The sequence below is a fragment of the Alligator sinensis genome, unplaced genomic scaffold (assembly GCF_000455745.1).
Source record: "Alligator sinensis unplaced genomic scaffold, ASM45574v1 scaffold768_5, whole genome shotgun sequence".
Classification (NCBI taxonomy): domain Eukaryota; kingdom Metazoa; phylum Chordata; order Crocodylia; family Alligatoridae; genus Alligator; species Alligator sinensis.
In genome coordinates this window covers 872,529-885,142 of record NW_005841991.1, presented here as the reverse complement: position 1 = coordinate 885,142, position 12,614 = coordinate 872,529, and the positions used below count along the sequence as shown (strand labels likewise).

Sequence of the window (12,614 nt, the reverse complement as noted above, 5' to 3'; positions counted from 1 at the left end):
GTGGCAGAGCGAATCAGTAGCCTGATCAACTACCGATTTTTCCTCCCCGTCACCGAGCGCTTATCCCCGACGTACCCTTTCCCTGCATGCCCGGTTTGTCTGTGGACTCACTGGCTCGGTTTCTTGCCAGTTGAAGCAACTCGTTGCAACTACGCAAGCAGCCTTCACAGCCTGCGTCGCAGCCACCAGCGGCGTAAGTAAAACTATTTTTGCAACCAATACGCTGTCTCGCCTCTCCATCCACCAGCCCGCCTGACGTTCACTTAATTAATCAGCGTTTCCCTCGGTCGGCTCTACCCGGCCGAGACACCTCCCACAGCCTCAGGCCCCTGCCCTGCTTCCCCCACCCCCTCTCCTTCCCCTCTCCACACTGCTTCTGCTCCCCACAGCCTTGGGTCCCTGTCTTCCCTTCCCCCTTGTTTCCCACCCCTCAAAGTCTCTATCCCCTGCCTCTCTCTCCACCCCCCCACACTTACCTTTGCTATGGTGCACGCAGGCACCATTCCCACTGTAGCCCAGGGCATTGAGCACAGCTCCAGCCTAGCCTTGTAGCAGTGGTGCATAGCTGGCATCGTTGCTACAGGGCAGGGGTAGGGGCTGGGCTCTGTGCTGCAGCAAAGACAGAGCTTGCTGGCACTGGAGCAAAGACAAGGGGGAATGGAGGGGAGGAGGATTGGGGAGGAAGAAGTGTGCGGGGGAGGGAGAGGCAAGGACTGGGTGTGGCGGGAGCTCAAGGTTGCAGGGGCAGAGTGGCAGGGGGTACAGAGGCAACAATGGGCAGGTGGCACCTGTGACTCTGGCCCTGAACCAGGGTTGAGGCCAAAACTGGAGCCGCAGCAGCTGCCTTCTCCCCCTCTCCCCATCCCAGCCACATCATACTTGATTGTAAGATGAGGGGCTTTTGCCCACATGTTAAATGGGGGAAAAAATATTGTCTTTTAATCAAGTAAATATAGTACCTTTCTGCAACTCCCATTTTCTTTCCCACCCAGATGTTGATTATGTGATTAAATGTTAAGCCAAAAGGCAATAATTACCTGGAATGTCTGGGAACCTTCACCCCGAACAATCTGGCAGGAAGAATTCAGCTCAACCTGACCCTGAGGTTTGCGGATAACATCACTCTATGAAGAAAAAAGGCAACATAAGTATTAGATTCTCCAGCCAGATGGCAGCATGGAGTATGAAAAACCATATCTGAATGCAGGTGAGGCAACACATGATTGCCGTATTACGTACAGAGTAAGAGATGCTCCTTTCAGGCTAATGACAACATAACTCCCACAGCCCAGATTTACAGCGCAACTATCAGCACAAACACCACAAATATAGGAGATCTCTACAGCATGCTAATGGAAGAGCTGGGCAGCTTTCAGTGAAATAGCTGAACAACAATATACTTAGAAGTGACATGAATACGGTTGAATCAAATACAGGGATACAGATGCACAGGTGACTACAGACCCCTTTATATAATATGCTTCTCCAGCACACACTATAGTGAATTTGCTAAAAAGTGTCTATAACAACCCCTCTGGTTTTTCAGCCTCAGAACTTCAATGTTTGGAAGAATGACATTTTTCATTCATCATGCATGGTCTTTAGTCAAAAAATGAAATAGTAGGAATGGGCTCCAAGCAGGTATCCTTCAGCAAATGGAAAACCAAGCCATGTCCAGCCCATAGAAAACTAACTAACGGTAGGTAAAATGTGACATATCAATTAGAAATTCCAAGAGCAATTTATAGAGAAAGTAGTCAAAAACAAAAACAGGTAACAAGAGTTTATTTTTTATCAGAAGCAAAGAGCTTGTCAGAAAACTGATAGGTCTGCTAAAGAGAAAAATGGAGGTGAAAGACACTAAAAAGAAAATACATGATTTTTTCCACAGAAGATGTTTTGGAGAAACCTATTCCACCCACCTTTTCTTTTCACATATTAAAGATGAAACACTCTCAGTGTCTGAGTGGTCAAAAGAAATAGCTTTGGAACAGTGATAAATTAAAGAGAGAGACTCTGTCTTGAAAATTAAAGAAATTAATTCACCAGATACAGACAGGATTTGTCCAAAAGTTGGAAAAGTGGCTGAAATATTAATTTACGCAAAATTATTAAACACTTTTTCGATTGTAGAACATTTTCCAATATCATATTTTCTGTAAAAGGAGAAGCATTTTTTTAACTATTTTATCTTAACCTTTGTTCAAACAATAGTTTCTCCTTTGTCCTCTTTATCTTAACCTTTATTCAAACAATAGCTTCTCCTTTGTCCTCTGTTTTGTCAAGATGTGTAATGTGCACCAAATGTCAGAAAAGAAAACAAAATGTTAGGATGCACAAGTAATGTAATGGAAAAGAAAACTAAAGGTATTATAATAGTATTACAAAAATCAGTGGTATGTCCTCCCTTGGAATACTGTGTTTAGTTTCGGTCACTCTGTCTTGAAAATGGCGTAACAGAAACATGCATGTGTGGTGATAGGGTAAATCCACAAAAATAACTAGGGGCTGGGGCAGACTTCCATGTAAAGGAAGATTGAAGGGACCAAGGCTGTTTAGTTTAGTTTAGAAGAAGAGGAAACATGATAGAAATAATGAACAAATAATGAACAATATTAGTTGAATGCTCTTATTGTCATGGTGTAAGAAAAAAGGTTATCAAATGAAATTGAAAAGCAAAAACCAATACAAGGAAATCAGTCCTTTTTTATACTGTGTACAGTTAATTTTTGGAACTCACTGTAAATATCAAAAGCTGAAGGTATTTTTTAGGGTAAGGTATCCAGGTTGTAGCTGTATTGGTCTAGAGGAAAAGGCAATCAGGACTTACTAGAGATGATATCTTTTATTAGACCAACACGATTTTTGCAAAAAAAAAAATCTAATTGCAAGCTTTCGGGCACAAACACCCTTCATCAGGCATTGGAGAAAAGATTGTCAAAATTCTCCTGGGTAGAAATGATATAATCTCTACTCTGAGTCCTGATTGCCTTTTAAATTGGGTAAAGTACACCTAAAAACCAGTCATGCTGGTGGGAGTTTGGAAGAAATGTCCAGTATGGGCAGATTACTGCATAACTGGCCACAGTGGGGTTTCTTGTCCATCCTACCCTTAGAGCTAGAACGCTAGCTGGGATGGTCAGTTAGCCTGATCTGGCAACTCCTGTATTCTAAGCAAGTTAGATGAAGGAGAATATTTGATGAAATTTTAATTGGTTCAGAGTAAGCACTTACAAGTGCTAACAGAGTAAGCACTTACAAGTGGGGATATTGAACTGAGAACAAGAAATCTATAGCGTATATATCACACTATCCTTTACATTAATGATCATATACTAACAGGTTGGAAAATGCTAGTTTTATTTCAGAAACAATATGTGACCATGTGATTAAAGACCATATCACAATGCTTATTCAGAAAATAGTCTGCAAGCAACCTGAATTTTCTCTTTTCTTGACCTTTGAGTGCTTTATCTACTGTTTTTTGTTTGCTTGTTTGTTTACATTTATGTTACAATGATCACTGCTGGGATAAAATAGGCTTTTGCCTTTTGTGATCTCTGTGAAATGAACCACTCAGTCCTGAACTGGTTCCTAGTGAATTCTTGCTTCACAAAACCTGATGTAAATGTGACTCACCGGAGACTTGTAGTACATGATTTGTCCATTTCTCAGGACAAACCACCTCCTCTTCCATGTCTTTACCTGGCTGCCCATTTTCAACAAATAGCCCGACTTTTCCATGGGCTCCTAAAAGAGAGAGAACGTGGATTATCCTGGGTTTGCTCAGAGTACAATTGTAAAGGAAGTGTCCAAGCCAGTGCAGCCATCCACCAGATCTCCAGCATCCACCATCATCTCTCTAGCTGTTGCTACCAGCGGTCAGGACCCACCTTACTACATGGCTGTGAAAATCTGCTACTGCCCGTGCATGTGTGACTAGCCTAGTGAACTAGTAAGCTAGTGAAACAGGCACCTGATGGCAGGGCTGGTTTTGTCCTTAGAGCTTGTCTGGACCCTTGGGAATTATTTTTTCCCCACAATGTGATTGGCACTTTTCAGGTTTAGCTGCAGGTTGGCACTAGGAGGTCTCAAGCCCCCTGTGTGCCTGGTTTCTTACTTTCAAGAGCATTGTGTAAAAAGGATGAAGGGTTAGATGAGTAGTGGGTGTGTTGGAGAACGGTGATAGATTCTACAAGCATTATGCTCTCCTCTGGCCTTCTACCTAACACAGGCTGTAGACTCTGATCAAGCAGTTAGCCTATAACTTATGGCTGAGCTGAGACAGGAGTTCAAACAAGATCTTCCTCATGCCTTTGGGATCTGTGCTCCACTTTTTCCTTACCCTTATGACCAGGCAGAAATAATTTAGTGGTTGAACAGCCACATTCTCATTGATGTAGGAGCACTTTTTACCTTTTGCTTATCGATGTAGCTTGCTGTAGTTATGTTGTACAGTATTAAGTCCACTATAGTTAAGACAAGATATATCACACTTTGTACCTATAGATTGCTTTTCATTTGGAGATCTCAAGCTCTTTACCGAGACATTCATTTGTTATTAATCCCATTTGACAGGGGATTGGGATAAGGGAACTGAGAAGTTAAGTAACTTGACCAATGTTATGCACTGAGTCAGTGGCAGAGTTGGGAACATATGCAAACTTGGTTGCTCTAATCATTAGACCAAAATGCACGCCCCCTCCCCCACTGCCCAAGTTTCCAAATTAAACACGTATTGTTTCCTCGCAACTGGGTACAGGCATGACCTTCATCTCAAAAACTGAACAGGCAGGAGAGTTATGAGGGTAAGCAAATATCATATTGATGGCAGTAGGGTCCAGAGGCATTAGTTCCCGAATGCTCAGCACTGGGGAGCTGTTTTTGGATACTATGGGGTTTTCACCTTCCTCAAACATCAGGCAATGGGTGCTGCCAAAGACTAGCTGGACCATCAGCCTGAGCTGGCATGGCAGACCTCGTATTCCATAATATTGAAAGTACCATGGTTTTGCCACTGCCTTTCAAGGGCCAATGCTGTGTTCACATCCCAGTCTGTATGTTGAGATGACACAACTCACATTGCAGATCCCACCATCAGCAGAATAGGAAGATGTCCGCTGCAGTTTGTGCTCTGGCTCTGAATAGTCACCATCCAGGGAGTAAGCGTCTGGGGGAATGGCATAGTCACTCTCTGAGCTCAGTGAGGACATGGAGACACCTGTGGGGAATACAGGAAACAATAGGAATTTTGTGTGGTCAGAGGAGGGAGAGAGAGATCTGTAACTTGCACCTGAAACCCCACCACACATTTCTCTGGGAGCAGTAGAGATGGGAAGGAATTCCAACTCACAGTAGAGGCTGCTTAGGGACACCCCTAGTGCAATGAACCCATGGCTGTATAAACCCAGTCAAGAAATTCACCATCTGAACCACACATATGAAGTTTCACTTAGAGACTTCAGTTGTCAAATCAGAAGTTTACCCCTCAAGGAATAGGAGAACCACCATCATCTGTTACCAGTAGAAAGGCTTTACTTTCTATACCCCTGCAGCCATTAGCCATCATGCTGAGATAAGTTGCTCAATACCTCATACCAACAGGCAATGTAAAATTGTATACAATAACATTCAATTTTTTTTATCCTTATGAGCACCTTGCACTTTAGAGCCAATCTAATCTTCCTAAAAATCAGTTCTCATTCTCAGGTGTTTTGCCAGGTTTATTTATACTGAGTAGGATACAACTTACCTGATGTTTTCAAAGACAAGAAATTACAGCACAGCTTAAGTGCCGTTTGGTTTCTGGTGAAGGATTTACTAGCTTGTGGCAGAACTAACAGGAGCCAACAGCAGCTTGGTTGATATGAGCTGGCTTTAGCTTGCCTAACAGAAAAACTCACTGTGGCCCAAGAGATAGGGATGCTTTTTTGACTTGTAATTAATTAAGCTCATGATTCCAAGGATCTACATATATATGCAGTGATCAAAAAGGGTGATCCCAAAACTGATCCTGCATCAGACATTTGCCACAGACTATAAACTGCCCTAGAAGACTCTGCTGTGACTGACAGCTCATATTTGCTTGCTCTCAGCCAGCATTCTGGGAGATTTCCCAGACATCAGGAATGGGAGGGCCTGGCAGCTCTGTGTCCAGCCTTGATCACTGTAAAAAGATTTACCTTGTCTCACTTCTAGCATCAGGATTCTGACTATTCCCTAGGAATGCCCCCGTCTTACCTCGTTTCACTGCACGAGGGCTGCCTGGCATGCTGGCTTTCCTGTTCTCAGATCCAGCATTGGACGTCCTGAAGCTGGCATGGGAGCTGCAGTCGTCATCAGACCCTGAGGACTCATCTAAGAAAGGAACGTTGCTAATCTGGGTAGCTTTCTGGAAAACAAGCCCCTGAGGTCAGAATGTGAGGAAGGAGGATCTTTCCAGTGTAGTCACATGCTACAATATGTAAGGAGATAGCATGAACAAAGCAGTCCAGTCTCATCCCTTCGAGTTATGTGGGCCCCATTGCACCACACAATTGCTCCAATATTCTCAACTCTCATTTTCTATTCTCCCTCCTCCAGTGGCATAATTGAGGAGGCAACCAGGGCAGCAGCCCTGGGCACCACCTTTTGCCACACTGGCAGCTGACCACCCTGCCACAGTCAGCATAGTAGCAGCTGGCACAGCCCCTGTGTGACAGAGGTTTTCTGGGTGTGGGGCTGCATTGCTATGCCTTTGCCCTCCTCCCTTTAGATCCTTCTGCATAATTCTCTTCTATGTCCCATCTCCCTGGGGTTCCCCAGGTTCTACTCTCCTTGGCCTTCACCAGCCCAATCTTTCTTCTTGGTCTAACAAGAAACATCTTCTATTTCATTGCCTAGGTTTCATCCCCATCACATCCACTAAGTAGTGTTCTCCTGGACCTCTCCAAGCTCAACCATCCCCATCATCCTAGAGCTTCCTCAGAGCATGTTGGAGATCCTTGGACCAGAACATGCACAAAAGTCCCATCCTCCCTGTGCAGAGCCAGTAAAGAAATGCTTATTGGTCAGGCAGGGGATGGAGTTTTACTGTACTCTGTGTCTGGGAGGCAATGCAGCTTGAGCTGGAGCCAAGCTGTGCCTAACAGTAAGGGGGGAAAAGGGAGTGGGGCAGGCAGAAGCTGCAGAGGGCAAGCAGAAGGAGACAGGAGGCTTCTGGGGGTCTGACTCTGGCCCTGACCCAGGGTAAGGGTCAGAGTCACAGCAGCCACCTGACACTTGCCTTTGTATCCAAATCTAAGATGAGGGGCTTCCCCACTGTGCTGACTGGGTGGGGAAATCTCATTTCTTATTTGAATAAATATGGTACTATGACATATACTAATCCTCTGCAGCCTGATGGTCTCCAGGTCTTCCTGGCATTCTCACACCATATTGCTTTCCTCAGATTTGTCCCATGCTGCTGCCAAGGTGGCACTTGTCATATTATTTCATATTCAGGGAGGAGGTGAAGTAAATCCTTACCCCCTTCAGTGTGGTATAGACTGGCACCGTGACGTTTCTATAAATGAGGCAGATGAATGGCCCAGAAGCTGAATGCGATGTAAAACTTGAATCTGGGGAATTCAAAAGGAGAGAGCGAGCATGAATAATAGACACTTGTGAGAAGCAGCAGGTTCTAATGGGGTATATATCTAAGAAGGTATGCATTTGGCAATGGGGAAATCTTAATGAGAATGAACTAATGAGAAGGGGAGTCCTCTGGGATTTGCAGAGATTCTAGGGTGGGTCACTAATGTAGAATATATTAGTAGTAGAATTCTATTAACTGCAGAATACAGTTGTACGAGGCAGCTGCAGGGCTTCCCTTGGTCAGAGAGTGGAACATGCCATCTGCTCCTCCTGCTTTTCTCCCATTGTGATGGCAGCAAGGCAGTGTGAGCCACTCAAAGGCAATATCTTTAGCATTCTGGTGGGAAAATGCATGATGAACCACAACTTAACTAGGCTAGGATGTGGATATTTGGCCATCTTATACATTAACCAACCAAGAAGAACTGGACAAAGAGCTTGCTTTTGATCTCTTCAATTGCTGTCGCAGCATAGGTTCCGTTCACCTAGGTTCAAGTATATGTCAAGAGGCTAGCCAAAGCAGCATGCTCAAGGATATCGGTGTCAGAGGACCTTGATGGATTTGGACCTTGATAATTCATTTCTTTAACAGGCCTTCCCTACCTTCATTTTAGAGGGGTTCATGCCTGTGCCACCAGAGCAGATCACAGGCATGCAGATGGCAGGATGGGTATGCAAAAGTAGTGTCCTTTCACAGATGTGGAAGGAGAAAAGGGAGTGGATTCTCTGCAGATGGTAGGGGTCAAAAGAAAAGGCCATACATGGGCCCTAGTATCTTCCTCTGCATCCTGTCTGACAGGCAAGTAAAGAAAAGAACCTGAACAACCAGAGGTTAAGGTCTTGAAGCTTCTACCTAAGCCCCCTCTCAGGATGGATTTAGTCATGAACTTACTGCAGCTGGGAGAGTCACACCCAAAAGCCACTTCAGACAGCCTCATGCCAGACTTGGCCACTGCATAGATCCGGCTCTCCTGGAATAACACCAACACACAGGGCAACGGTAAAATAAAATGCCAGGCAATAAACATTACACTGTAAATCAATTGGACTGCTTTCACTTGCTTATATTTAATGGTTTTCCTGGTCATTCTGTCCCAAATGGAAGTACTGTTCATGCAGGGAGAAACACTGGGTAAGAAGGAAAGGATCTCTAAGGAAAAATGGTGCATCCCAATGCATGGTGGTTTCTAATGGCAGGTTAGCCAGTCCATCTTCCTTATCACTGCTTCAGTGTACAGAGATCACATTTGCAAACTGAGACACTGGCACTCAATCATCCATTTACTTTTAAAATCATTTTGAACTACTGGTTTTGTTGCTATGAACAATCCATTAAAAAGTATCAAGAAAGGTCTGTAAATAATAACTATATAGAATTGGCATGTGTGAAGAATTCCCATTTTCCGACGAGGGAATGGAAGCAATGGCTGGAATTGTCTGAATAAGCTTCGGCCTGACTTACAATAACATATGGTCTTTTATCTTCAAGGATCTCTTGAGTGTTTCAAAAATGTCATGCAAATTCCATGGAAAAAATGTGGCACTAATGCAACAGAACATTGACAAATCAACCAGTTAGTGTGCAAATGCAAAGTTAAGGTTGGTGGATAATCATCATTCTTATCATGCTTATTTTTTAAAATACACTATCTCAACATAATTACATTAACATTGTGAGTGTGAAAAGATGCACTCAATGTTAAATGCCATAATTAACATTATATTTTACTACGTTCTCATACTTAATTTTTCTGTAGAACCCCAGCCTCATTTGGTGCCCAGAATAGAGAGTACTCAGTTAATAGGCATCTAATCAAAATTTTGTTTTCACTTCGTTGCTTATTGTGACCCCAGGCCTTATTTAAATGCACGCAATTCAAACCCAGCTCAGAAAACAGAATAATTAACCCCCTCAGGGGCTCTTATATGTTGCTCATCATTAAGTTATCTGAGTGCTTCACAAATATTAATTCATAATCACAACATTAATTCATAGTCACAAAACCCTATGGATGGATAAATGGATAAAATTATGACTGTTTTACAATTGAGGCACTGAGGAGTTACACTAAAAAATGTTCACCAATATTGGGTTTGTGATCTAAGTTGCATAGGTCCTGCTTCTTTTTTTTTTTTCAAATCATTTAATATTCTATAACACCAGTAGTAAGGCAGGGTGACCAGGACAGCAGCCCCAGGTGATGACTTAGTGGAGAGGGCCACAGAAATATAGCAGTCACTACTCACTTGGGAGCTGCTGCCCCAGTTGCTGAGCTCTCCTGTTATGCCTCTGTGGACATGTCTACACATGCAATGAATGTGAATGAATAAACTTATTGTACTGGAGTTTATTGCTTTTAGGCATGCCATTTGAATGTGCGCTCAGGAGCAATAAGCTCCAAAGTTTATTCATGTGTGGCACATCTATCTGGGGCTGCTCCCCCCAGCTCAACGTGCTGCAGAGGGGCTGGCTGGGGCACAAGGGTGCTTTAGCATGGGGCTAGCTGGCAGGCAGCCCCCATGCTGAAGCACCGTCATGCTCCAGGCAGCTGGGGCAATGTCTACACGTGCACTGCTGCAGAATTCGTTTACTGTGGCCTAATAGGGCTAATTAGTTAACTGCACAGTAAACGTCTCTTATAGACACGCTCTGTGTAACACTATCTGTTCAAAGCACAGATCCCACTGACTTCAATTGTGATGGTTCAGCACTCCTTTAAATCAGACCCAAGTGTCTCAGGCAAGGGATGCAGAATACAAAGAAAATGGAATGAATGCCTACCTGTGAAATGCTTGGTTTATGTGGTTTTACTAGCATCACACAGAATGCTAGGACAGAGATAAAAATGTCACTTCCCAATTGTTTGAATCAAACGAGGGCGGGAGGGTGGGAGTTGAAATATTAAAATGTTTTAACCATTTTAGCAGATGGTTTGTTTTCTTTGTTTTCTCTCTGCAAACTTTAAAGTTCTTACCTTTGCAGCTTTAATAAGGCAAGTCCAATAGCGTTTTTTGCATGTTATTTTCTAGATTTTTTTTTAAGCAAACCAACCCCCTCCCTGAAATTCCTTCATGTGACTTCATATGGACACCCGTTTGGTCTGCTGACAGAGTAGGAACCTTAAGTCCACTGCATGTATCTCAGCCATTTGAAATAATGAACAGCTGGCAGTAATGGTAGTAGGCTATTATCCTCCATGGAAGCTAAGCAATAGAAAGAGACAAAACACATGGTATGTCTGCACCACAGCATGTAGGTCTGATTGTAGCATATTCTAGAATGCCTGTGCTAGTTTAATTTAGTTAATTCTAATCTAATAAAAGCCTTAGTCTGTCTGTCTGTCTATCTGTCCATAACACTTTGGGCCAACTGCGCATGCGCTGCTGAGAGGGTGTGTGCTGATTGGCTGTGACGGCCCAGAGCCTTACAGACAAAGGGAGTGAGGGAGCCATGGCCCCACCCTGCCCTCCCCAAAAGCCAGCAGGGAGGGGGAGGTGGCAAGGAAGAGGGGAGGGAGGAAGGGGAGGGGGGGGCGCTCACTCCCCCCTGCTGCCGCTGCCACCCAGCCCTGACAACAGCTGGCAGAGAGGAGGAGGCAGCGGGGGAGGGGGGGATGTTGCGTGCTGCTGGGTGTCATCGGCTGCCACTGCATGCAAACTCCCCTCCCCCACCCGTTCCTGGGAGCTGGCAGTGGCATGGGGTGGGGGGGGTGCACAGCATGGGGGTGGCGCATGGGGCCAGAGGCAGAGTGGCAGCACCGCAGGGCGCTGGGTGGCGGCGTTCCGTCCTCCCCCCACATCTTTCATGATGGGCAATTTGCTAGTAAGTGTAATAATAGCATTGAGGATGCAGCTGTAAGAACTTTAGTACATACTAGCAACAAAAGTACAAACCCTTCAGAGACTCCTGGTTATGTATTCTGGTTGCTAGCACATGCTGTGTCTTCACTGCTATGCTAACTAGGCTAACCTAATGCAGATATGCTAGCACATGCTGTTTTCATTTGTCTGTGTATACATGCCTGTCACAGAGCACTGAGGTGCCCTGCTCCCATAGAGGGGAAAACTGCTAGGGAAGGAGCCCTAGCAGTGACTAAGGAGCGCAGCTGTGGGTTGCCGGGGCAACCAGGGAAGGTCAGCTGACCAGAAGGGGCAGGGCTTGACCCTTATAAAGCCCAGGAGCAGAGGCCTGAGGCAGTTCCCTGCCAGCAGTCAGAGAGGTAGGAGCTCCCTAAACCGGGGTGCAGGAAGAAGCCTGACTGCAGGTATAGCATATGGCAGCTCTAAGATGCTTGAGCAATGTTGTTTTAGCCAGGCGGCTTCAATTTATGTTACAGCCCAGGGGCTTCTGTTTTGTTGTTGGTTAGACCGGTGGTTTGGGTGAGGCTATAAGGCGATGGAGGAGGCCTCATAGGGGACTCACAGCGGAGTGTGAGGACCCCAGCGCCAGCGGGCGCAGCACACGGCACACGAGGGGCACAGACCCCAGCCCCAGAGAGGGGCTTTTGAGAGGCCTGTGTCGGGCACGGCGAGCCCCAGAGAGGGGAGCGCATTAGTGAGAAGCCCGAGTCGAGCACGACGAGCCCCAGAGAGGGGAGCGCATTAGTGAGAAGCCCAAGTTGGGCATGGCGAGCCCCAGAAAAGGGGGGCAGCATTTTTAGAAGCCCAAGTGTGGGCACGGAGAGCCCCAAAAAGGGGGCCGCATTATTAAGAAGCCCAAGTTGGGCACGGTGAGCCCCAGAAAGGGGGCTGCATTATTGAGAAGCACGGAGAGCCCCAGATAGGGGGCAGCTTTACTGGGAAGCCCAAGGGTGGGCACGGAAAGCCCCAGGAGGGGGCAGCATTGTAGGTAAGGTCCCAGAAAAGAGGGCACAGAGCAAGAGGGGGCCGGAGGGAGCCCTAGCACCAGAGGGAGCGTGCAGTAAAGGAAGGAAGGCCCAGGGAGAACAGAAAGGGGCCGAACAGCAAGAGAACTGAGACAACAGCGATTCCCATCGGCG

General features: G+C 45.5%; 2 protein-coding genes across 2 annotated transcripts in view; one reads left to right on the top strand and one right to left on the bottom strand.

The window, feature by feature from the left end:
* The window catches only part of PIGH (phosphatidylinositol glycan anchor biosynthesis class H), a 174,541-nt gene that overhangs the window by 54,971 nt on the left and 106,956 nt on the right, over nucleotides 1-12,614 (top strand). The window lies entirely within an intron of this gene.
* PLEKHH1 (pleckstrin homology, MyTH4 and FERM domain containing H1) overlaps nucleotides 1-12,614 on the bottom strand; it is an 82,415-nt gene that overhangs the window by 32,710 nt on the left and 37,091 nt on the right. Inside the window, 6 exon segments of the mRNA XM_006021407.3 lie at nucleotides 1,038-1,124; nucleotides 3,640-3,750; nucleotides 5,082-5,221; nucleotides 6,241-6,391; nucleotides 7,507-7,598; nucleotides 8,507-8,585. Coding sequence (XP_006021469.2) covers nucleotides 1,038-1,124; nucleotides 3,640-3,750; nucleotides 5,082-5,221; nucleotides 6,241-6,391; nucleotides 7,507-7,598; nucleotides 8,507-8,585 — 660 coding nt within the window.